General features: G+C 36.6%; 3 protein-coding genes across 4 annotated transcripts; 2 read left to right on the forward strand and 1 right to left on the reverse strand.

Annotated features, from left to right (window-relative positions):
- The first annotated feature begins 585 nt into the window (after window positions 1–585).
- LOC110894545 (transcription factor bHLH49) lies at window positions 586–4,778 on the forward strand. Of its 2 annotated transcripts, none has more exons than XR_002566436.2 (8): window positions 586–2,118; window positions 2,206–2,436; window positions 2,658–2,723; window positions 2,827–2,895; window positions 2,981–3,052; window positions 3,149–3,343; window positions 3,423–3,511; window positions 4,342–4,778. XR_002566436.2 is itself a non-coding variant. In XM_022141766.2 (8 exons), the coding sequence occupies exons 1-8, from the start codon at window positions 1,429–1,431 to the stop codon at window positions 4,377–4,379; spliced, it is 1,446 nt and encodes a 481-aa protein (XP_021997458.1). In that variant the 5' UTR covers window positions 590–1,428; the 3' UTR covers window positions 4,380–4,778. The 2 variants fall into 2 exon arrangements, 1 of the variants encoding a protein (XP_021997458.1); XM_022141766.2 differs by having other exon boundaries at window positions 590–2,118; window positions 3,427–3,511.
- A 7,218-nt stretch (window positions 4,779–11,996) lies between these two features.
- On the forward strand, window positions 11,997–16,182 carry LOC110894544 (amino acid transporter AVT6A). The gene is made up of 5 exons (XM_022141765.2): window positions 11,997–12,661; window positions 12,804–12,956; window positions 13,061–13,264; window positions 13,333–13,799; window positions 15,800–16,182. The coding sequence occupies exons 1-5, from the start codon at window positions 12,211–12,213 to the stop codon at window positions 15,938–15,940; spliced, it is 1,416 nt and encodes a 471-aa protein (XP_021997457.1). The 5' UTR covers window positions 11,997–12,210; the 3' UTR covers window positions 15,941–16,182.
- An 84-nt stretch (window positions 16,183–16,266) lies between these two features.
- LOC110894543 (DNA-directed RNA polymerase 1B, mitochondrial) lies at window positions 16,267–23,063 on the reverse strand. Its single transcript, XM_022141764.2, has 18 exons — window positions 21,990–23,063; window positions 21,691–21,906; window positions 21,467–21,594; window positions 21,309–21,375; window positions 21,111–21,169; window positions 20,911–21,028; window positions 20,704–20,817; window positions 20,490–20,621; window positions 19,335–19,751; window positions 19,170–19,220; window positions 18,557–18,627; window positions 18,377–18,461; window positions 18,128–18,280; window positions 17,914–17,988; window positions 17,345–17,434; window positions 17,087–17,249; window positions 16,896–16,999; window positions 16,267–16,807 (listed from the first exon to the last, which is right to left on the reverse strand). Exons 1-18 carry the CDS (start codon window positions 22,761–22,763, stop codon window positions 16,697–16,699), a joined length of 2,928 nt encoding a protein of 975 aa, XP_021997456.1. The 5' UTR covers window positions 22,764–23,063; the 3' UTR covers window positions 16,267–16,696.
- Window positions 23,064–26,032: the final 2,969 nt, after the last annotated feature.

Genomic DNA, 26,032 nt, shown 5'->3' on the forward strand with positions numbered 1-26,032 from the left:
CCTTAATGTCTTCTCTTCATATTCTCCCACACCGTATAATATAAGATTCTTTGTTTAAATATAGATTTTTTGTTTATGATAAAAGAAAAAAATACATATTACTTCACCTCGTTTGAATAAAAAGTCATTTATCTATACAAAGATACGAGTGTACCTCCATATAATTTAGTCAAAACATTATTTGTTGATCTTGAAAGAATCAACACACATAAAACCACACAATATCCTTACAGTACAGAAAGTGGTGAAACACATAAAGCCATATATACATCAAGTATACATACAACTTCAATGAACCATCACTATTCTTCCTGTAGTGGTTACGGGTATTTAAATTTCACTTATGATTGACTCGAGTAAACTTTCCTTTCTAGGTTTCAAGTTCGAGTGTAGGTAATAGAGGTTTCTCATTAAAAGGTTTAAATTAGGAATCTATTATGTGAAGGGTCTCTCTAACACAAATCCAGTTAAAACAATATATGCTAGATCTCCTTTAAAACAATCAAGTTAAATAGTGGATTGCTCCATTTCCATATCAAACAAAATCAGATTCAACACCAAAGTACAACCCTTAATCCACAAAGTACAACCCACTCTAATCACCCATCTAAATTTAAAAATAATAATAATTCTGGGGAAAAGATTCACCACAATAGTTTAACAACAGCAGTGGCGGTGGTTAATCATCAAGAGCTCTGTTTTTCATGCAGGCGTGGGCATAAATGCAGGACCTTTGCCATTGACAAACTTCTCTTTCAGTTTTCCTTCAAAACCCATTTCACTTTCCATCAAAAACACACATTTACACCACAAATCACACACTAATATCTAAACAATCTCAAAATATTTTGTGGGTATGTTTCTTTTTCTTGTGGGGTTGAATATTTCATCAAGAAAAGAGGTTTCTTGAACCAAATTCAAGAAAAAGATTCTTGCTTTTATGATTTTTATCTGGGGTTCTTGAACTCTGCAGAAGAGAGTACCAAAAGTGGTTCAGATTCTCTGAAATGGGTATCTTTTTCTCCAATTAGGGTTTGGTCAGAATGAATCATGTTATGAAGAAAGGGCTTATTTATGATACTGTAAACATCTTCTTTTTCATCTATGTTTAAATTAACTGCTCCCTGAACACTTTTTCTGATCTCTTTGATGAGTTTTCTTGTCATTGGGGGTGTGACATATGTTTGTGTAAGTTTGGGGATTTGATTCATTTTGACCTTTTCTTGTTCAGTGTCATAAGTTTGATGTTTGGGCCATCTTTATTTGTTCCAAGACCTTAACTTTATCATGGTACAGGTGCTTCTTTAGCTTCTTTTAAGCTTCTTTCAAGTTGGTTTTTTGATCTGAGGCTTTAATTGTTGTGGGTTTGTTTTCTTGATCTTAGGGTTTTAAATTTGAAATTAGGGTTTTTTATCTGATTTTTGTGAGATGGGTGGTGAGGGTGAAATTGATGGGGGAAATAGAGATGATGAACAAATGCATTACAATCCAATGGTTGACTCCTTTGACCATACTGCTCCCACCATATGGGATCATCATCCCACAAATTCACAAAATTTAGGTGCTTTTTGTGACATGAATATGCAAAACATTGCCACCACTTCATCTTCCTCACTAGGGTTTTACAAAGGAAATCTTTTTGCCCCAACAAGAAATCTCGACACGTGTTGGGGGCCGACGGATTCCGCGGTTAAACGCGGTGGTATGTTCTTCCCACCGGGTGGTTCCGCGGTGCTTCCGCACGGGTTATCTCAGTTTCCAACCGATTCGGGGTTCATTGAGCGGGCGGCTAGGTTATCATCGTTTAGTGGAGGTAGTTTCGAAAATGTGATAAACCCTTTTGGCAATGTACATGAATCGGGTTTGAACCCGTATCGTAATAGACCACAAGTGCAACCGCAAGAGGGGTTTGTAGGGAACGGGTTCAAATCGCCTTCTGGTGATGGGTCTAAAGAGACGCCCCTGCCTGTTGACTGTTTGACCGACGACGGACGTCAAGCTAAACAGGGTGGTTCGAGTTTTTCCGGCAGTACTTTGGCCGGTGAAGCGGAATTTAGTGGCGGTGGTGATGAGAATTCTAATGAGGGACTTGGTTCAAAGAAAAGAAGAAGTGATCAGGTATCTTTTAATTACCAAATATCTTGAACAAAGACACTAATTAATCTTGATTTTTGACTTTTGTTGGCTATTATTTATAAATGATAGGATACCGAGTACAATCAAGTCAAACGATCACCACAAACGCCTAGTGAAGTCACAAAGAACAACAACGAATGTCAACCGAAGGGTGAAAATAACCCGAGTTCCGTTGCTAATAAATCAAGTGGGAAACATGGTAAGCAGGTATCTCCTTCATCCGATGCACAGAAGGAAGAATACATTCATGTTCGGGCGCGAAGAGGTCAAGCTACCAATAGTCATAGTCTTGCAGAAAGAGTAAGCTTTTCCTTAAATATATCCCGATTGTCGTATTCAATCGTTTTTTATCTTGTATACGTCACTCCGCATAAGAATACAGACAGTAGATGATATAAATCGATTAAAATGTCATAAAATAGAATTTTAGTGGATATTAAAATGTCATAAAACATGGTAAAATTTGAAGTTTCACTTCAAATGAATGACTTATAGAAGTGTTTTACTTTGATTATTAATAGGTGAGAAGGGAGAAGATTAGTGAAAGAATGAAATTCCTACAAGATCTTGTCCCTGGATGTAGCAAGGTTAGTTATTAAAATTATTTACAAGTTTGCCACCAGAATCTTGAATTTGTACCAAACAAAAGTTCTAATATCACTTAATGTTGAATGTCTTTGAACTTTTAAGGTCACCGGCAAAGCGGTTATGCTGGATGAAATCATTAACTATGTACAGTCGCTACAACGACAGGTCGAGGTACGATACTATGATGACCGAAAATAATATCATTTTAATTTCTATTTTTTGAACGCGGTGTGAGATTGAACTTTAATTTCTGCAGTTTTTGTCGATGAAACTTGCTACCGTTAATCCTCGAATGGATTTTAACCTTGAAGGACTCATGGCAAAAGACGTAAGACATATTTCAACAAAATATTAGTAACATTCTCCCTATAAAACAATCTTAAATGATTATCCTAACGGGCGTTTATAACTTTATATTAATTAGGCGATGGAATCGCGCTTGGGACCTTCTGGCTCGCTTGGTACTGACATGGCAATGCCGTACGCTCTTAATCAATCACAAATGGCGATTATGCAAGGCGGGATTTCTGGCGTTGGAAGAAGTTCAGATGCGGGAAGAAGAACGGTTAATTCCCATTTGATGTCTATTAGTGGAGGATTTAAAGATCCTGCTTCACAGGTAATTTGCTGTTTATTTTAATACATTGTTTATTTAAATTGCACTATTATTTTTATTGGTTTTTACGTATTTTCCAAAGACAGGTACCTAGTACATGGGATGATGAGCTTCACAACATTGTCCAGATGGGATTACATCCTAGTACTCCCATCAGCAGCCAAAATTTAGGTACTTACAATTGAATATACACACACACATACACATAGGTATGTGTGTGTACAGTATGTATTTAAGCGTTTTGAGCCAAAAATAAAAAACCGCTGAGTACTTTTTTAATAGAAAAATAAAGGCAAATTGGATTTAAATAATCCCAACTCACAGTTATTGGCCAATAATAATCCCAACTCATTTAATCACCAATAATAATCCGAACTATTCACTTTTGTTTGTAAAATACTCCCAGTTAAAAAAACACTAACTAGGTTAAAAAATTGATGATGTGGCATGCCATGTCACCTGCCACATCAGTTGTCACATCATCAAAAAATGCCACGTAGACAGCCACGTCAGCTGCCACGTCAGCAATTTTTTAACCTAGTTAGTGTTTTTTTAACTGGGAGTATTTTACAAACAAAAGTGAATAGTTCGGATTATTATTGGTGATTAAATGAGTTGGGATTATTATTGGCCAATAACTGTGAGTTGGGATTATTTAAATCCAATTTGCCAAAAATAAATTAACTTTTGTTGTTACGTATGTATACATACTGGCTGTTTATATAAATATGATGTTACATATGTAACATATGCATTTTGTTTTTTTTTAAAACCACTCGGCTCTTTTTGTGTGTTTTTTTTTTTGCTCGAAACACTTAAAAACATGTATATTACATGTGTAAAATATTTCATTAAAAAGTGTTTTTTCAATGAGTTTCCACAGTTTCGTCAACTAGAGTGAGTTTTCAATTTATCCTCCCCCTGTATTCATATCTATGTATGTATATGTGTGTGTATAATCCTATTATAGCATAATATATTTCATCGATCTCTTTACGCAGGATCGACACCTCCAGGCCATCTGAAAGCCGAACCCTGAAAAAGAACACGAATTTTGGCTTCACGAAAAAAGCATAACTTAAAAAATCCGAATGCGGGGTCGAATCTTGTGGGGCCCATAGACCACATGTCATGTAATTAATCTGTAGGTATCCTTTTCGGTCAGTTTGATTATATACTAAACTGCAAGAGAAGGTGATGATACATAAAAAGCGTATGGGATCAACTTGGTCATCACGAAAAAATGACATTTTGTTGACTCACATTGTAAAGCAAGCGATGAATCAGTATCTGGGTAAGCTCTGTAATGAATATTTAGACCAATGAAATGTTAATGTTTAGTGTGTTGATGTTTGTATTAGAACAGTTTGTTTTCTTCGGCAAAACTGATTTGTGAACCATTTTGACCCGTTATATAATACGAGCAGATCAAGATTAACCCGTTTAGCGAACAAAAAGTATCCGAGTTTAACCAGTTTCTTGAAGAACGGGTCATGATTGTAAGGCGTGCTATTTGGTCTTTTTCTTGTTAACTTTATAGTTATTATGGATTAGTTAGGGGTGGGTAGTACACATAGTGTGACTTGTGTTTGGATTCTTGCTGCTTGTAACTAACATGTTTGGATCTTTATAGAGAGAATCTTAGTTAATGACTTCATGGTATTAGTTTTTCATGTTTTGTTAAAATTTTAGAACTTGATTAAAGCTGGTTACTTTCTGTACAAGTATTAATCATCATATTAGTTCAAGAAAGTTAGCTTCTTACCTCTGTATCTATAGAACAGCAAACAAATTGATCCCTAATGCATCGAATATGGGCTTATATGTTATAGAAGTGGGATGAGTAATCGGTCGTATGTGTGTGACACCACAGGCAAACTTCACATGGTTCTGTCCACATGACATATACTAGGTTATAACTAGTGTCTCGCCTCAAATACTAACAACGCGTTTTTGGACATATTAAGCGTAGATGAGAGGATGGTTGTAGAATTAAACATGCTCACTTTGACTTTGTTACGACTTATGAGAGGCTGATGATGCTTGAAAAGCGTGAAAAGAAACGATTTCCTAATTAACCTTTAATTATAAATTTAATCATGGAATCTAAACAACCTCCAACTTCCAATGGGTCTTTATATTAAGCTGCTGGCAATTTTGATTAAAAAAACTGCAATTTGTTACATATATTTGTTTTTAAATTGGCCTGCAGTGCACAAGAAAGTAAAATGCTGCAGGCAACTTGTGCACTTTCATAATGACATGGTTGCTTTAAATAAAGGATGTGCATTTATTATATGTCTTGCAGGAATATTAAATGTGTATCCGTATGGACAATCTAACATTACAACTTAGGTCAAAGCTAATTGAATATTATTATGGTCAAAGAAAGTCAACTACTTTTTACTGCTTATGGTTGATGAAGCAAATAACAAAGGTTTCTTGTGAACAATAAGCTCCCTTATGAGCTGGGCATTTGCTCTTGCTTTTGCCTCTGAATTAATTGTTCGTTATAAATCGCTCTTTTAAGCATTTAATCAAACAGCGTTGTAAAACAAGTCATAACAACAGGCACAGTAAGAGACAACAGCTGCTAGTTTCATTTACCAACCGAGTTAAGACCATGGGGTATGGTGGGGCGGGGGTTTGGGGCATGGGTTGACACGTGGAGTTCGAGCACCCCCCGCTGGTGAATGACGTGTCCGTGGGGTATGGCGGGGCGGGGCTAGCCCGGCGTGGCTTGGCCAGGTGTATTAAAATTAAAAAAAAAATCTAAAAGTTTAAACATGGCCCGCTATGCCCTAGCCAACAAGCCAATAAGAGCCGGCCACATAGGATCGCTAGCATGCCCCACGCCCGGCCTTAAACTCCCGCCCAAGGGGCCACGCCCAAACCCAAACCCACCCACCCAACCAACCCACGCCCCAACCCCCGCCCCATACCCCATATTCTAAGCATGTTTTACCAATGGATTAATTTGTTGGTAACAACGGTGGACCCATGAACATTTTTTTTCACGGGTGTTGTAAAATTCAGTTTTCGGATGTCTATGTAGAGGGAATATTTTATGGTCGGGTCATTGACATTTTTTTTGCCGGGTTCTAGCTTTTTTAGCAGATTGAGTCGGTCACCGAAATTTTTGTGTTTTTGAGCATAAATCCAAGGTTTTTGATTCCATTTGTAATTTGGTAGAGTTTTTTTGTTTGATTCATAACTTCATTTTGTTTACTTTTTTCATATTACGGAAAAAAAAAACTAATAACAAGTTAACATTTAAACAACCAAGTAATAACAATCTAAACATTCAAGTACTTTCAAAACATGAAGGAATATTGATCATTTGATAGGTATTGACTTTTGAAGATTAAGAAGGAAATTAGGTTATGGGTAACTGGATATTGGGCTTTCATATGGTATGTGTCTACGTAGTGACTGGCGGGCTTAGAAAATTTGGGTGATTGAATAAATAGGTATTGGGTAGTTGGGTAATGAGTTTAATTAATTTTATTTATTAATTTAGATGTGATCAATATTTCTAGTTTTTCAATTTTAATAAGAATTAAAATTTATAGATTTTGAATCAACTTTTTTGTTATTTGTAAAAAATATATATATATGGATGTTGATGTCCAAAAATCTTAAGTGACACTAGGTTTCTTATTACATATATTGTGCATACAAAAAAAAAAAAAAAAAATCCATGGATGCCATGCCACCTTGTTAGGTACGCCAATAATTAGGTGTTGTTTCAGAGGTAAAATGTCTACAGTCTGCGGACCACATCTGTAGCAGAATAGATGGACCAAACCTCTGCAGTCTGCAAGAAGAAGACTGTTTTTAACCTCTGCCATGCCACCTTGTTAGGTCCGCCAATAATTAGGGTTTTGTTATGTCATTGTGTTTTGTGAGAAGAGGTTTGAAGTGTTTAGAAGTGGGAGGTCCACATCTATTTGGGGAAGAGGACGCCCAAACCTTTTTAAATGAAATCTCTTCTAAAAAACAAACAATCTGCAAAACAAAAGATTTGTGGTCTGTGCCGCACAGACAAAAAAGGCTAGGAAGCTCTTCTTGAAAAAAAAATAATAAACAGCACCTTAGTAAATGAACTACATGGAAGGTGTACACTAGCACTATGTTCCCGAGTCTCATTTAACAGGGGGAGGGGAAGGAAAATTTTCTCTCCTAATCTCTCCAATTTGGGAGGATGAATATATGATCATATTTTCTTCCCTTTTTCCTCCTCCTCCCCCATGTTAAATGAAACTCAGAAACATGGTTTTTTCATATTTTCATCTCCCCCCCCCCCCTGTGTTAAATGAGACTCGGGAACAGAGTGTAGGGGAACTTGTGTTGTATCAACTACTATTCCCATAAATATTGTTGTTTTTTCACCAGAGTTGATGTAATTAGCATGTGACTAGATGCGTATTAACATTAAACATCATATATATCAACATGGTGAATATATAATATCAAGGGATTTTTACATATATCCCCTTGTTTTTGGATGTGATATGAATAACTTACGCATATAGTCACGAGGTTACACAACAACATGGTCGTGTATCCCTTTTTATCCGTAACAGAAGTGTACATGGAGGGATCATACGTGAAAACCACATCCGTGTATCAACTTTTGGTATAGTGACAAATGAAGAAAAATCTATGCAATTAATGTCTGAAAACTGAATAATATCAATATATCAGAATAACGTATAGCATTTGTATTTTAATTCAAAATATTGGTTAGACAACTGAAGATAATAAATACATTGTTCAAGGTAAGAAAACTACATATATTTGAGTTGATACTACATTATACATTGTTCAAAGTGTGAGGATTACAAAATATAATGAGAACTATCAAGCATTACATCATGACATACTTTGTTCCATCATGCATTAAGTTTGTTGTAGTCAGGAGTGTTCGTGATTCAGTTGTGACAAGTTTTAGGTAACGCTCTGAGCCAGACCGTTAGTAATTTATTTTTATTTACACTGTTAACCAAAAACCAAATTGTTTAGAATTCAGACTGAGCAAAACCAAACTGTTACTATGGTTTGGCTTAACAATTTAGGATTTGGTAATCAATCAAGAATAATGATTCAACTACAACTCTATGTGTAAAGTAAGTTTGCATTTGCAATAATGCTTTCTTAATTTGCATGTCACTATGCCTAAGTAAAAACTAGCTTGAGGTAAAAGCCATCCTTTTTATGTTAAATCTGGAAAATGAACAAACTAAGAGAATAAATAGAGGGAGGTTTTTTTTATATAAAAATGTTGTCATGGTTTGACTTTCAGGTAATGATTGGTTCAAATTAAGGTGTTGCTTTGGTGTCTCTCCCAAAGTGATGAGGGTTCTAGTCTCATTGGAGACAAGTGATGTAGATTTAAAAAGTAGTGTAGCTTGTCATTAAAAAAAAAGGTTCGTCGGTTCAGATTCATCTATATCTACACGGTGTGGTAGGCGTGGAGGCCTCCACTACGCCCGCACACCGCCACGTGCCATGGCATAGTGGTGGCGTGGAGGGGAGAGCTCCAGGATTTCCACCGGCGTGGAGGATATGGGTTATAGTGACATGTCGCATTATTGTTGGTGGACGGGTTTGAGATGTTTGGTGATTGATTGTTTTTTAACAAAAAAAAAGGTGGGTCCCAAAAGACGCCACCTCCCGCCCCATGCTTCTTTTACCACGTCCTCTGCTGACGGAACTGTCACGTGACGCTTGATGCCCCTCTAGAACATTCGGTCAATCTTATTTGTTTTATCACATAAAGATTAAACTTCGATTTTGGTTTTCACCCAATTACAATGAGACATGTAGTTTACAAATTAAAACAATAAAAGAAGATGCTTACATATAAAAAAGATTAGAAGGAAAGCTGTTACTATATTGAACAATCAGAAATTAAAACAATAAAACATAGCAGACAATAGACATTATATATTTATATATTTATTTACGTTTCAAAAAAAATATATATATATTTATATGTTTAGCCTCCAGAACTAAGAACACAAAAAAAATTACATGTGAAGTTTTGATCCCCTTGTGCGTTACACAAAACAGTAACCATGATTAATACATGTTCGATTTAGATAATTTAATTTTATAAACGTTTAACATGTATAAAAGAAATTTTCTACTATTGGAACATTTGTTGAAAACGTTGATTGGTTTAGAGGGCCCATGCTTCCTTGTCGATTTAAGTAGGTATGTGATGACTAGCAAATTGCCAGCCGTCATCTTATACCCTAAGTTTGGACTTGCATGTTTGTTTTTTAAAATGCTTTTTCTTTTTTAGTTTTCATTTTTTTAATCCCTCCCATGGATTAAGAAAAATCTATCAATTGCATATGTATGTCATTAGTTTGAGTCATACTAAGGGGAGGGGTAGTCACTAGTGATAGAATTCTATCACTCACAAGCACCAATCAAGTTCCGCCATGTCATCGACCATTTTTTCATCACTCACAACTTTTTTTAGTGGGGGTGGTCATCACTCATCACCACACCCAACAATTTCCCCCCAACCAACAAATACCCTCCCAAAACAAAACATTAACGCGTGATAAAAATAACGAAAATTTGATTTCGTTGAAGATTAACGCGTTGAACTTGTTGCCGGCGGTGGAGTATAACGCGTGGATATTGATGGCCGTGATACTTTAACGCACCGCCCCGGGTGCTCTAAGGTTGTGCGTTGAGAAGGTTCGGAAACAGTTTGTTCATTTGAGAATTGGGAGTGGTGATATGGAGGTGGAGGATAAAGGGGAACACCACCCTCTGGTGCAAAATCAAGAAGATGAAATCCGAGGTGGACATCTATTCTCTATCTCACATAATTTTTGACGGTTTCTGTTTTTTCACTAACAATATTATAACCCCCGGGTTGAGATCTTGTACAAACAGTGCTAATTATAAGAACCGTAAGAACAGATCTGAACCATTGATAATTTAAATCAAGGGTTGATATTGATTATAAATAAAACCCTTATAATTAAAAATTACTACTAACAAATTAGGGGTAATTTTGTAAAATTGCTAGTCATTTGACTATTTTCCATTAAATACAAATTCCACCAAGGTTTTTTAAACTAAAATAACTTTTATATATTTCATTATTTTTTTAAAAAAAAATATACCATAAAATCAAGTATTTTTTTATCTTTAATATGAGTACCATATTGCTATACCTTTTTTGTATTTATAAAAGTGATTTTTAAAAAAGTTAACAAAAGATGTTTTATAATTGTGCTGATAACGTGCTGATTATGTGTTAATTACAAAATAATACAAACAAACATCAAAAGTAGATATAATCAGCACATCTGGTGTGCTAATAATGGAGAACAATTGAGGATGTTGTGCTAATGTCGTTTATGTTGAAAATGGAGAACGATTGAGGACGATGTGCTAATAATGAAGAACGATTAAGGATGTTATGCTAATTATATAGTGTTGTGCTGATTATATTTTTTGTAATTATTTTTAATTAGCTATTATTAAATATGGTCAAAAGGTCTAAATTACCCCTAAACTAACCAAACCCTAACTCTGATTAATTAACCATTTTGTGCCAATTAATTAACCAGAGTTAGGGTTTGGTTAGATTTAGGGGCCAAAATGGTTAGTTATAGGGACCACGGGGGCAAATCTGTTAAAAATTCTTATTTTGGACCAATATAGTAAAACTGATATAACCACAGAGGCCAAAAACGTAATTTACTCTAGTTTAAATGATAAATTAGTTGTGCATATTCCGTTATATTTTCTTTATACAGAAATAAAATAGATGTGTAAAATTCGTACACGTATATGACTATTATTAGAATAAATTTATCTTAAATTCGTACACGTATGTGATTATTATTAGAACAAATTTATCTTTAATATTAACAATATCATTTTCATACCTAAAGAATAATTATGCTCAAGTTTTCTTTTGCTAAAGTCATAAAGAAAATGATTAAAATATAAAAGCTAAATACTAAAATACAAAATTAGTAGGCCCCATCCTGTCATGGAAGAAAAGTTGCTTACAAACTTGACAAATACGAAGAAACTCGTCGCCGTCCCTGCCTACTTATTTCTAAACCTTATCTTTAAATTCAACCATAAAATGTAAAAAGAATTATTTCACTAGCATTTTATATTAACTTATTTTTTTTATATTTTTATATTCAAACTTTTATAACTTTTTTTTGGATGACAAAGGAACACGATAAACCATTTTTAATGTAACTTTTTTAATTATTTTTTAAACTAAACTCGAAAAAATTACAAAAAAAACATTGTTGAAAAAAAAAAAACATTTCAAATACAAGCATCCCTTTTAATCAAATGGTCAAAATGGCTAGAGCTTAGCTTCATTTCCACCTATCAGAACCTGTCACATACGTTTCGTCAGTTGAGACGATAAGAATCTAGCCTACACTTTTAGCCAGACGACTATAATGGTTATAATATGACCTATACATTTTACGAGACAACTGATATGGCTAGACATACATTTTTCACGAGATAACTAAAACATCATTGACAAAGACCGATCGATAAGAGATGCCCCGTTGGAACGTTTTAGATCAATCGTCTATTTTTGTAATTTTCTCATTAAATATCCATCGTCTTTTGGTACTTCATTTTGTACGAAAACGACTAAACATTGCTGACCATTCACGTCTCCGGAAGGCCCTTAATCCGTTCACGTTGGCCCCCTACTCGATAAGAACGCTGACGACACCATTCATCCATTATTCTCTCACGCATTTAGTCGAACAGTTTACCTGCAATAATTCATCATCTTCATATTCATCTTCCACTCACTTCACAATCTTCCCAGAACTTGAATTTTGCACCAAACCATGACAATCCAAGCAGAAACCCATCACACCAAAAAACACAAACACTCATCACGCAAGCACAACAAGAAGAAAGACAGTGTCTCCGTCACAGTCAACGAGAAATCCCCATTAATCCCCAAGAAAAAAACAGGTGGTCACAATGAGTTTAACGGCGCTTCGATGTCCGGTGCGGTTATGAACCTGTCAACCACCATCATCGGTGCCGGAATCATGGCTCTTCCGGCCACCATGAAGGTGTTGGGCCTGGGTTTGGGTATTGTTGTTATTGTTATTGTTGCTGTTTTGTCGGAAGCTACTGTGAAGACCATGTTGAAGCATAGTAAAGCTGGTGGTGCTGATTCGTATGGTGGGTTGATGGGTGATGTGTTTGGTGATTTGGGGAAGAAGATGTTGGAAGCTTGTGTGGTTATTAATAATCTTGGTGTTCTTGTTATTTACATGATTATTCTTGGTAATTTTACTTTCTTCAATAATTATTACAATAAACCTTCCTTAGGTGATGTATTTTATGAAAAACATGATTGTGATATTGATGAATTAAGATTTAGTTGACTGATTTTGTGTTATGTTGTTGTTTGAGTTGTGAATTGAAGGTGATGTTGTGGCGGGATCGTCTTCGGAGGGGTTGCACCATCCGGGTCTGTTGGAAGGGTGGTTCGGACAGCATTGGTGGACCGGTAGAGTGTTTGTTTTGCTGGTTACAACCCTTGGTGTGTTTGTTCCGTTGGCATCGCTCAAGCGTATGGGTATGTGAATATGTTTCGTTATTGTTTTGTTATGCTTTATTCAGTGGCGGATCCAGGATTTTATTTTAACGGGTCTCTTTTGGTAAATTCTCTTTAATGTGCAGATTCGCTGAGCGTTACATCCGGTTTAGCCGTGGCACTAGCGGTTGTTTTTCTAATCGTCTTGGCGGGAATAGCCATTGTCAAAATGGCATCCGGCAGCCTCCCGATGCCGAGATTTCTACCTGATGTTACCGACCTTAATTCTGTCTGGAACCTCTTCACTGCAGTCCCGGTTCTTGTAACCGCTTATATCTGCCATTTCAACGGTATTTCACTTTCTCTATACCGAATTCAGATCAAAACTGTGTATTTTTTAACGTTTTTTGATCGACAGTGCATCCTATTCGCAACGAGCTTGAAGACCCATCACTCATTGAACCAATTGTACAGATTTCACTTGTTTTATGCACAACCGTCTATATTATGACTAGTTTCTTCGGATTCATACTCTTTGGTGACTCGACAATGGGAGATATATTATCGAACTTCGACTCGGATTTAGGTGTTCCGTTTAGTTATCTACTCAACGACATCGTTCGCGTCAGCTACGCTCTGCACCTTATGCTTGTTTTCCCGCTTGTATTCTACGCATTACGCCTTAACACAGATGGCCTTTTCTTTTCATCATCCGAGCTGCCATTGGAATTTGACAACAAAAGGTTTATAGCCATAAGTGTCGGTCTTCTTTCGCTTATATACTTGGGTGCTAATTTCATACCAAGTGCTTGGGATGCGTTCCAGTTTACCGGAGCTACCGCTGCTGTTTGTATCGGATTCATTTTCCCTGCTTCAGTTGCCATGTTGGGATTTCAAAGCTTATAACACTCACAATAAACTCACGAATAGAGAATAATATTACTGCTTGAATTCCCACTCTTTATTCATCCTCAAACTTTCATATATATACAAACTCATGCTACCTAAATAAAGGGAAAATACTAACCAACTACTTGACTCTATCAACAAAACGTAAGCCATGAGTCAGCCCACTACTTTATCACTAAATAAACATATAAAACATGTGACTAAATAACTAAAGTTATCCAGCCCATTTGACCTACGAAGCTCCATTTCCGACCCGTATCCACGACCCGAACCGGAAACGTCAAGATTAATCCTACACTCACCCCCTTAATCTTGACCCGTTACTTTCTCCTTTTTCTTGCTAACTTTCTTGAACCACCCATGCACCTTCTTCACTTGAAATCGCTGAACCACACAGGTTCCGTTAAACCACACCACACGTCTCCACACAATTTTTTTTCCCGGCTGATCAAGAAAATCATGCAGATTTCATTCTTGAATAGATTACCACAAATGTAATTCTGACCAGATCAGTCCACATATACACCTTCATTTAGTTCACACAAAATCACCAACTCGTTTCAAGCTTTATACCAGTGGTTAGTTTGTCTCACACAGATCACTCCGGTTTTGTGCATGTACAAATACAAATCACCTTATTTTCCTTTAATCGGCTTCACAAGATCGAACTTCACATAGCTCTCGGCTGTCTTAAGCTACTGTCACCGTCAAGGCGGCTGTCCCGGTTGATCACCGGTCACCGTTGATCGTCTAACGTCTCTAACAACCCTGTACAAATGCCTTCCAATCATCGAAAGATCGCCATCATCATCCGCTGCTCTTGCTTTTTAGATTCACAAAGAATCTCGTTTCTTGCTACATTATCACCATGAATCACAAAGATTCATCTCCTCCTTTTGTTCACACAGAACACGTTCATATTCACGTAGAACACCACTCTTTTTTTTTTGGTCACCTCTTATCGATTGATTCACACAGAATTCTTCTCAATCGATTCACGCAGAACCTTTGCACCACTCACAAAGATTTCTTCCTGATCACACAGATCACCACTCCTGCTGGTTCACCCAGAACACTTTCTGGTTCGATTTCGTTTCCTCTCCGATCACACAGATCTCGCTAATCTCGGTTCACATAGAACAATCTTGATCACACAGATCATCTTCTTCGTTTTCCTCGTCTTCTACCGGCTCACTAAGAACCCTTCTTCGATCACTAAGATCGTCTTCTTCGATGACTTCGCCCGGCTCACTCAGAACCGTATTAAGTTCACTAAGAACCTCTCCTTTTCAAGTCTCGATTTCTTCTCCACATGGCTCACTTAGAACCATGTTCGGTTCACACAGAACTTCCGCTACTGTATTTCTTTCTTCGAACTTCCACAACCGCTTGTGGACTTCACTCATCTACGCTAACGCCACCGTTCTCTAGTTATGTCTCGTTCTCTCTATCTTCTCACCCTGCAGTTTAGAGGGACTGCTCCCCTCTCCTCGGAAAGACAACTCTCAAACCCACGGTACGAGCCCTAGGCTCTGATACCAATTGTTGGGATTTCAAAGCTTATAACACTCACAATAAACTCACGAATAGAGAATAATATTACTGCTTGAATTCCCACTCTTTATTCATCCTCAAACTTTCATATATATACAAACTCATGCTACCTAAATAAAGGGAAAATACTAACCAACTACTTGACTCTATCAACAAAACGTAAGCCATGAGTCAGCCCACTACTTTATCACTAAATAAACATATAAAACATGTGACTAAATAACTAAAGTTATCCAGCCCATTTGACCTACGAAGCTCCATTTCCGACCCGTATCCACGACCCGAACCGGAAACGTCAAGATTAATCCTACATGCCATAAGGTAAATTATCATATCCTAAATTACAAAAATGCCACTAGCAACGGCTCTGAGTCCGCGTTTGTGTTGTGTTATTGATTGATGTTTTTGTTTTGCGCGTGTTTAGGGATGTATATGGGATATCAACCAAAGGGGATAAGATTTTGGCGGTTTTGATGATCTGTTTGGCTGTGTTTGCAAATGTAGTTGCTATATACAGTGATGCGTATGCATTGTTCAAGAGAAACCCGTCTCCTCGTGCTTGAGTTTCATGGTGTGAATGGAGCCGAACTTTGTATAAAGTGATTGTTTATTCGAAGCTGTTTCATGGCGTGAATGGAGCCGAACTTTGTATAAAGTGATTGTTTATTCGAAGCTGTTTTGTTAAGCGCAAGAGAAGTCGCTTCACACGATGTTTGTAATATATGTTTGTATCAAAGAATCATATTGTTGTGTTTGCATTCATAGACTAGCACGTTGGCGTGCAATGAGAATATCTGTTTTCAAACGATCCGTTATTCTGTACCGAGTCCTTTGGAGACCTTTTCAAAGCAAGTCAAACTTATCGACCAAACGTGCAAAAAAACAACCATAAAATATAAAGCAGATCGCGTATGTAGATTAAAATCCATCCGAATACAAACATGTACGTCGTATACTTAAAAAAATGTCGGTATCTTCTATCTCCTTATTCGTTCATACCACTTGATGAATAATGGGACCGTGAACAACAAAAAAAAATTAAAATTAGTCCCCTAAAAATATAAATGGCGTATGAGTTAGTTACAGTTAACAAACACCCTTAAATCCAGTCGTCGGTTGCACCTTATCCTCATTTGATCTGTTTATAACGTGCACATCATGTCAGGAAATTTACAGAGGCGTGCATAGATCCGGTTCAAACCAAGGGTTCCAAAGGACCAAAAAGTCATGTTATAGTGAACTTCGATGAGTGCGCGTTGCACCCCATAACGCGCAATATAACAACCAATTGGCAGCCATAGTGAATGCGGTTTAGAGTCTTAGTTGAAGAAATACGGGGACTTTAAAACCTCTTTTAGGTCAAAATCGCCCCTCTCGGGTAACGGAGGGAATTCCATATTCGGGAATGACTTCTGGAAACTCTCCAACAGCTGACATAAAACAAATTTAAACAAAAAAATGCTAAAAGAAGATAAATTTGCAAGCAGGTAACATTAAGTTATAACCGAAAGTACTTACATTCTCTAAGATTGGTGCTTCATAAAGTTCAACAAACTTTTCTCTAAGGATCACGCTCATCTGGTCAACATCACACGCGTGTGTCCAAAATGAATCGTGCACTCCTGCAACGCGATATTGATATTACATAATGAGATATAAACTTTACGGAACATGTGATATGTGCAGAGAAAGTCAAAACACTAGTCAACCTGCAAAACTTAAGCCAGCTTCTTTACAAGCGATGGCGGTCATCATCATGTGGGACCCGTCAAGAGAGTGAACGAAATTAGGAGGAAAAGCCGTTCTTTGACGCTTAACCATGACTTTATCGGTTTCTCTTTGTAGTGTTAGAACTTGAAGAGATGTCTTTATCTACATTTTTCCAAAGAATAGCGATTTTGGTTCGTATTAGCAAAATATTAAATACCGAAAGTCAAAATATGAAGGTTTGACTTTTAAAAACTCACAAGGTGCCTTCCTAATTTGCGGTATGGCTGAACAACGGGAAGTCCAAGAGGAGTCGTCCATTGAACAGGATGGTTTTTCATAGCTATAACCTATACATATAAAATTCAGAGTCCATAAATAACCAACTAATAAAAATAAGAGTAAAATGCCATTTTCGTCCCTTAGATTTGGCCAGTTTTGCAACTTTCGTTCAATTTTTTCTGCATCTGGATTCAAATGGTTTGAAATTTTGCCATTTTCATTTGGCTCGCTAACTCCATCCATTTTTCTCCGTTAAGTCAGAGGTAGTTCCGTCTTTTTCGTTAACTTAAAGGGCAATTCGGTCTTTTTACATAAAGTGAAAAAGACCGAATTGCCCTTTAAGTTAACAAAAAAAAAAGAAATACCCCTGACTTAACGGAGAAAAATGGATGGAGTTAAGGATCCAGATGAAAATGGCAAAGAATTCGAACTTTTTGGATCCAGATGTGGAAAAACAAACCTTTGAACAAAAGTCGCAAAACTAGCCAAACCTCAGGGACAAAAATGGCATTTTACTCTAAAAATAAAATACTAAATTGACATGTACTTTTGCACAATCACCAAGCCAGCTCATAATACTTCTTGCAGCTTCAAACATCTCACCCAAAGCAGTCAACGTGGTCTGAAAATTTCAGAAGTGCCAACAAAGTCAAACGTTGTAATATATAGAAGTTTGACCAAAAGTCAACGATTCTGTTGACTTCATAGTTCATACGAAATCAAACATAGCATTTAATATATCAACTTCCATATTTACTTACTTTTGCAGCATAACAAGAAGCAGCAAACAGAACCGCTTCGTCTTCAATGGCACAACGTTCCTTTAACCGCCTTTTGATTTGGTCACGAGCACCAATATATGTCACGCCGTACACTGATGTCATCACTGTTTGCTTAACCAACTTCCTGTCCACCTAAGCATGCCAAAATTTTCAATGTCACACACATCACAATACATTTATTTCCAAATAATATACATTCTTTTTTTGTAAAAAAGTAATAAGAATTACCTGGTCAACTAACAGTCGTGCATGCTTCGCGTTTTGATCAGTCGAGGGGTCTCCCTCTGCATCTCTCCTCATGATTTCAATAACTCTGATAAAAAGAAAAAGATAAAAAGAAAACTGAATTCCAAAATTTAGTTTATTAATTAATAAAAATATAAAATTACATAGCTGCTAAAAGCTAACCTAGAAGCAATCCCAGAGTACACGTCAGCTGGTTTTTCGCCTTGAACCAGATTAACAGCAGCTGCTCCTAACTGAATGTGTCAAAAACTCAAATGTGTAAACTAAAAAATAAAATTTAAATCGCGAAAAAAACAAATCTCATTCGGAAGCTATAGTTGAATAAAATGTCATTTTCGTCCTTGAGGTTTTGCTAGTTTTGCGACTTTCGTCCAAAGGTTTGTTTTTTCACATCTGGTTTTGAAATCTTGCCATTTTCATCCAGCTAGTTAACACCATCCATTTTTCTCCGTTAAGTTAGGGGTGTTTCGTCTTTTTTGTTAACTTAAAGGGCAATTCGGTCTTTTTCACTTTATGCACAAGCATTTAGCATAATGTACAAATATTCAAAACAAAACAAAGTAGGTAAAAAAGTGGAGATATCCCTAACGGAGATAAATGGATTGAGTTAACGGGCCGGATGAAAATGGCAAGATTTCAAACCTTTTGGATCCAGATGCAGAAAAACAAACCTTTGGATGAAAGTCGCAAAATTGGTCAAACAACTCAAACCTCAGGGACGAAAATAGCATTTTACTCGATAGAGTTTATAAACTTTTATATATATTTACAATACCTTGTCCCTTCCAAGCGCAGCATAATGTTGCAAGCCATTACACGAACCATCCTTTAAAATTTAAAAAAACAATACATTTCCAACTTCGATTAGACAATAATTGTTAAAAATGCGACAACTTTAAAATCTAAATATGTGACAAAAAAGAGTTAATTAATTAATCACCTGGTGAATTGGCATATGTGATACGGTCGTCTCGGGAGACGAGCTTCGTAAAGCTTCAGCAAGATTCATACAAGTGGCCAAACATTGAAACGGGTCCTCTGCGTTCAACCACCATCTTTTTCCTTCAAGCGGTCGATCTGAAGAATCATATATGTCAACCAAATGTTCTTCTGTAAACGCCACTCGACCCTCATGCGATAGTTTATCCACACCACCACCAAAAACATTTGCTAAATGTATTTTTAGCCATTTTAATCCCGATGTGCCAAGTGGTCGTCCCTCAGCAAACTCGAGAACACCTCGACATAAATCGGACCCTAAATGGTTTAGATACGGATGCATTGGGTATGCTCGCCCCCGAAAGTCGAGATTGTGTGGGTAGTAAAACCCTTCCTCTTCTTTCATTTTTCTAGCAACCTGTAGAAGATATAGTGAAATTCTTTAAGGGTGTACTTATTTTAGATTTTAATCAAATAGAGTAAAGTACACGGATGGTCCCTATGGTTTACCAAAATTTGAATCTGATCCATGGCTTTCCAAAAGTACGTAGATGGTCCCTGTGGTTTGCACTTTGTAACACAATTAGTCCCCTGCAAACAAATCTAAAGGTTTTGGCATGTCCAAGTTAGGGACGAAATGCGTTACAAATTGCAAACCACTAGGACCATCCACATACGTTTGGAAAAATCTGGGGACTAAATGCATTACAAAGTGCAAACCACACGAACCATCCACGTACTCTTGGAAAAATCTAGAGACTAGATGCGTTACAAAGTGCAAACAAACCACAGGGACCATCCATGCAGTGGCGAAGCTTGAGATTTCTGACCGGGGGGTCGAAAACGTACACACCCAAAAATTTCTATAAAACGGGGGTCGAAAATGTATATACCCAAAAATTTCTATACGAAAACTACATACTCTCCACTACTGAGCGAAAAGTTCGGGGGGTCGGCCGCCCCGACCCGCCCCCACTATCCTACGCCCTTGCATCCATGTACTTTTGGAAAATTTGGGAACTAAATGTGTTACAAAGTGCAAACCATAAGGACCATATGTGTACTTTTAAAAAGGCTAGGGACCAAATCCAAAATCCATAGGGCCCGACCATCTGTGTACTTTACTCAATCAAATATAAACAAGGAAGCATCTTACCGCAAGTTTTAGTTCAATATCACATCGTTGTGAATGCCTTTCTCTGTTTTCTTTTTTAATGGTTTTAACTTTCCATTTCCATTTTTTAATTTCGGTTTCGTCATCTGTATCCGGTTCTTCAGGTACAGGAACCTGTTTAAACGGTTAACAAAATTTGGCATTTAATATTTACTCCGTAAATAAAAATTAAACATGATTACAATATATAACGTACATCATCACGATCAACCAAATCAGCTAAACGGCCTCCACTAGCCCATATTCTGTCTACAACTCCAAGAACTTTTCTATTCACCCTCCATTTTGTAGCACCAAGTGTATTAAGCGCCTGATAATATAAAATTAAAAACGGGAAACCGAAAGTATATATATAATCTTGAAAAAAAAGCACACAAAGAGATATATTAAAAGTTTGAACCACCTCAAAAACAGGTTCCAGTTGCTTCTTTGGAGTGCGTTTAACTACATCACGTTGTTGTTTAGCTCCATGTGTGCGCATAATATACGATGGTAGAAACAAGTAACCTCCTCTATTGTAACTGTCGAATGAAATAATAACAGATCAAGTATCATATAAAAGTCTTGTTTAAGTTGAAAAGAATTTAAGCGCAAATCGCATACCCGGTCCAGTTAACCGGAGGGAGCAGCATCGGCATATATGGAATCACCATGTGCATAGCCTGATCTCAAGATACAAATTCAAAAGTTAAAAAATCAAAATAAGATAATCCAGTTATGATAATCAGTTGTTTGAGTGTTTGGCAAATTCTGATGTCTAATAATTTGCGATTTCAACAACCCTTAAATAATTAGACTTACACTTTTTTCCAGTCCTTTTCGAACCAGGGGGTCACATTCAATAACTCCATATCTTCGGCTGCCTCTCCTATATATAGATACAAGATTTACGATGAGCAACATAATATGAAAATAAATATATATATTATCTGATGAAGTGTAGAGGAGGCCATAGTTACGGTGTTTCCACAGTTTTGAGAGTATGTACAAATGCGGGCCGAACATCAGGTGGACAATCTTCAAATTGGTCAACAGGAGGTTGAATATAAGCTGTCTCCATTAATAACTGGATTAAACGAGAACCAACCTGACAAAACAGACATCAACTGTATTTGAATCACAAACATGCGAATCACTTGTAAAATATTATCAAGATTTTGAAATTTGACAACAAGATACAAACCTTAACTTGTGCATCTTGTCCCCATGGCTTCATTTCATCTTGTTGCTTCACAATATGCCTTACTTGCTGCAACTTTTTCTTTTTCACTAAAACATTTACTTTTTTCCTTAACTTCTGCATTTGCTGTTCGTTGTTCACAGCTTCCGGATCATCATCCACGCTCTCGTTTAACGTAGTCTTTCTTTTAGATTTCTCCATGAATCTATGTATTCTTGCCTGATCATCAAAATTCACATATCTTTTGAAAGTGATCGCCATTTTAAGTAGTACGTTAAACGATAAAAGTATGAACAACTAACCTCGTGCTCAACCGCTTCACCGATATGTAGTGCAGCCTGAACCACCCTGGCACCACCCTCACCACCACCAGTCATCAACAGCCCCATCAACTTATGCATTGTGATTATCGTCATCATATCCGCAGGCAACTGATCGAATTGCGGAGCATACGCCCCTCGATTCTTCCCTTCTTTACACAAATCCTGCTCAGCCGAAATCGCATTCTTCAACGGCTCAAACCAACCCAAAAACAATGACTTCACATAAGGCAAATTCGGCGCAAGCTTCTGCTCACACATATCGACTAACAGCTCTTGATACTCCCTCGCTGCAGCCTCCCACGCTTCCGTTTCGACCTTTATCTGTCGTCTTCGCAGCGCAATGTACTTCCCCTGCCCAATTATGGCTTCATGTTTCTTTTTCTGTTTCTGTTTGTGTTCCAGTTGATTCGGACGATTGTAACTGTTATCTTTATCCAAAGGCGATTCGATTTCACGAACCTCATCGCTGTCTTCCTCTTCTGTTGACACAATCTGTTCTGCTGCAGCTGAACTAGCAAAACCCTTGAACCCATGTGAAAAACTGCAAGAATTCAATAAAGTTTTGAACTTTGTATCACCCAATGGGCTGATTTGAAAACCCTTTTGGTTATATGAACAGATTCGATCAGGGTGAAACGGGTGAAGCTCTGATTGTGTGGTTTTTTCAAGAAAATGGGTGTGTCTAAAACTTGATTTATCAGCAATTGCTTTGAGTTTCTTGATTGAAGTTCGATTGGCCACGTGTCTCCACATGATAAATTTGGGGTTTTAAGGGTTTGTTGAAGATATGTGAATTGGGTGTGTGAGAGTTAATAGAAATGTGCAGGAAGATGGATTGAATTGGTAGCGGTGAAGTGGTGGATGGATGGGGTTTGTAAGATGAGGTGGAAAAGATCAAATGAAGCGGAAATGTGGGTAAGATCAAGATTCAGCGGTGAAGAGGAAGAATCGGACTTAAATTTGAGGGCTTTTGTGGAGGGAAGTGATGAATTGTGGCGGCCTTAAACCCTTGCTAAACCTATTTTTGTGTTCGTCGTTCCTCTACTTTCCGAGAAAAAAATAAAAAATAAAAAAATTTCTATTTATGTTCTTTCTTTTTTTTCCTCACAACACGAAAACCTCTAGACGTAAGTTTGTTTGTGTTCGTTCATTTAATACATGAAAGAACAAGAACAAAAAAAATTGTGTATGTTAAATTAAATGAACGAACATGAACTGATGTTGCATTGGTTCGTTTATGTCCGTGAACGTTTGGTAATATGTTCATTTGTGTTTATTCTTTTAAAGGTTTTGATATGTTGTATTTTTTGCTTTATTGTTTTTAGATCTTTTAAAATTTGAAACTGTGGTTATACTTTATGTTTCCCCTAACAAACCTTATTTGACTATTTTAATTTCAAATTGTGTTAAAGCTTGAGAAACTTCTTAATAATGTGTTAATCATGTTTATGATATTTATGTCAAGCGTATATATTTTTTGATAGATTCTTTCTAATCTTTGTGATGAAAAAAGTAGATTTTATTAAAAAAATGAATACATGTTCAGGTGTATTCATTTGTGTTCATAAAACGTTGTTTGTGTTTATTTATGTTAATGAGCATTTGTTTGAATTTATTTGTGTTTGGTAATTGTTGGTAAACAATTCATGAACGTGTTCATTTGCTTAATGAATTAACACGAACAAATTTGTGTTCGTTTGTAGCCCTACTTGCAGGATTTGAACCGTCAACTTCTTTGATAGAGGTAACACATCTTACCACCACATCACATCCTATGATTTTTTATCTATGTAAAAATAAACAATAAAAATTAAATAGTATTAAAAAAAATATAAACCTCGTTTTAGCGTTACTTTATATTAGTTGTGAAAAGCTAATAATGATAATTAGGCTTTTCTTTTGTGAAAGACGATGCTTCATTCAACCAAAAAACACTAGCATGGAGCTAGAGCTACAACATACAAACAAAGCACAAAAGCCACATAACAAACACAACCTACCTATCAAGTTGAGCCGTTTCTACCATTTTTGCAAATATTGAGTCTGTTTCTCTCCTGCTCAGTGTCTATCTCCCACTCCCGATTCCATTGCAGCTCCCATCGACCCGTTGACAACTTGTAACTTGTTCGCCACCTTCACATCTTTGTCCCTTACGGTTGGGAACATAGATGCTAAGCTGGAACTTCCGATCCAAAAATCACACCAAAAACGGATTTTCTCTCCATTACCAAGCCTTCCTTTGATGAGCATCCCTATATCGATATCTCGCTTTTCGAGATCTTTATTTAAATTAGCAACCTGTTTCCAAAATCCTATCGCGTACAGTTAACCGGGATAAACGACTCAAGATTAGGATTGTGATGAATGATGCAAATACCTTTGTTCCATAGTTTGGCCCTTTGCTATTTTGCAAGCAAACTAATGTTGAGGTCTTGCAAAGAGGATAGACCAAGGCCCCCTTTCTTTTTCGACTTCGTCACTTCCTCCCATTTTAGTATTTTATCCAGTGCATACACTTATTCTCATTTTTACCACCCCACAAGAACTGCCTCCTAAGACCATTCTATTTATTGAGAACTCTTAAAGGAGCTTTGTACATGGAAAAGTAGTATACCGGCAAGCTTTCGAAGACCGCTTTCAAGAGCGTGACCGTTCCACCAATAGACAAAACCGAGGCCTTTCAAACTGATAAACACTTCTCCACCGCCTCTATCACACTTTGCCAATTTTTATATAAATTCATATTTAGTCCAACTACAAGCCCCAAATAATTGAATGGGGGCAGACCTTTCCTACATCGAACTTTTATGCCACTCTATCTACTTCTTGGTCTCCCAAATAATAGATGGAGTTGTTAATCCCCATTGTTAGTGAGTTGAAGGTGGAAGTTGTGAAAGTACTGGTACTGTTTTCGCAATTTTTAAACTAATGGACCGTAATAATTATTTCCAACAAACCACATGGACGGAAAAAAAATTAATTGTTAGGACCTTAAGGTTTATGCTATTATTAGTGGGCTTAATTGTGTAAGATTATGGATCTCTAGACCATTATTATGAAGTGGGCTTGGGATTGATTAAGGTAGGGTGTGTAATGCCTATATATTGTAGTTTGTTAACTCATTAGAGGGTTGAACAATGAACATCCAAGTTTTTGAAAACACTTGTATCAGACAAACTAATCGTATGCAAGTTGTCATTTTGAAGTATTTCAGTGTTTGCTGTTCTATTTCATCTTATTTCTGCCATACAAATTGATTACGTGTGATATTATATTGTTGTGATCAAGATTCAGGACTAAAAGTAATTAACTAAAGGAAAAAAAGAACAAATATAGCAGTGCCACATGGCACATGTTACTATTCCTAGAGTCTGTGAGTTAATAGATTGATGATTGATGATGATGAATTATATTATTATTATTCTTTATAACTAGGGCACACTGTTCAAAGGTACAAAAATTTGGGATATTAAAGAATTAAATGTGACAATAGCTAAATCATTCATTCTCAAACCGTAATGTATTGCCATTCATAGGCCCAATTAGCTTAACTAACATATCAAACTATGAAAGTGCATCCGTACCTCAGTATTGGGCCTCTCGCACACAAGCCCAATAGAATGAACCGATCAGCAAAAACATTTGTTAAAGATTTTCTTCATGCACAATGGCATGAACACCTCTAGGAGGCTAGGACCCATGTGTGGTTATTTGTTAGGAAGATGTTCGGCTTTACCCGTGAAATAGTACCATCTTTTTAGGTTTATCTACGAATATTGTACAGTTTGAAATTGGAATCTGATATTTGTCTTGATATATTTCCTACTAAACCATCATAATGAGACGATTTAATGATAAGTAAATCTCGTAAATGGTGTGCTTAGTAATTACTATTTATCTATTCATCGAAAAGAAAAGAGAACAATATTGACAAACATATATGGACTATTGGAAACATGAAAAAGAAAGATGTCTAGGCCCCATACATATTGATGTGTGGTGTATTTTGTCACTTCTTTTAA

This window comes from Helianthus annuus, chromosome 12 (assembly GCF_002127325.2).
Source record: "Helianthus annuus cultivar XRQ/B chromosome 12, HanXRQr2.0-SUNRISE, whole genome shotgun sequence".
NCBI lineage: Eukaryota > Viridiplantae > Streptophyta > Magnoliopsida > Asterales > Asteraceae > Helianthus > Helianthus annuus.

Coding starts and splice junctions, on each gene's coding strand:
- LOC110894543 (XM_022141764.2), bottom strand. CDS start 22,763: ATGTGGAGACACGTGGCCAATCGAACTTCAATCAAGAAACTCAAAGCA. Junction 20,818..20,910: donor AACTGGAACCTGTTTTTGAG/GTGGTTCAAACT, acceptor TTATATTATCAG/GCGCTTAATACACTTGGTGC. Junction 17,989..18,127: donor CTTCTTGTTATGCTGCAAAA/GTAAGTAAATAT, acceptor TGAAATTTTCAG/ACCACGTTGACTGCTTTGGG.
- LOC110894545 (XM_022141766.2), top strand. CDS start 1,429: ATGGGTGGTGAGGGTGAAATTGATGGGGGAAATAGAGATGATGAACAA. Junction 2,896..2,980: donor CGCTACAACGACAGGTCGAG/GTACGATACTAT, acceptor TAATTTCTGCAG/TTTTTGTCGATGAAACTTGC. Junction 3,344..3,426: donor TTAAAGATCCTGCTTCACAG/GTAATTTGCTGT, acceptor TTCCAAAGACAG/GTACCTAGTACATGGGATGA.
- LOC110894544 (XM_022141765.2), top strand. CDS start 12,211: ATGACAATCCAAGCAGAAACCCATCACACCAAAAAACACAAACACTCA. Junction 12,957..13,060: donor GGCATCGCTCAAGCGTATGG/GTATGTGAATAT, acceptor TTTAATGTGCAG/ATTCGCTGAGCGTTACATCC. Junction 13,800..15,799: donor TCCCTGCTTCAGTTGCCATG/TTGGGATTTCAA, acceptor TTGCGCGTGTTT/AGGGATGTATATGGGATATC.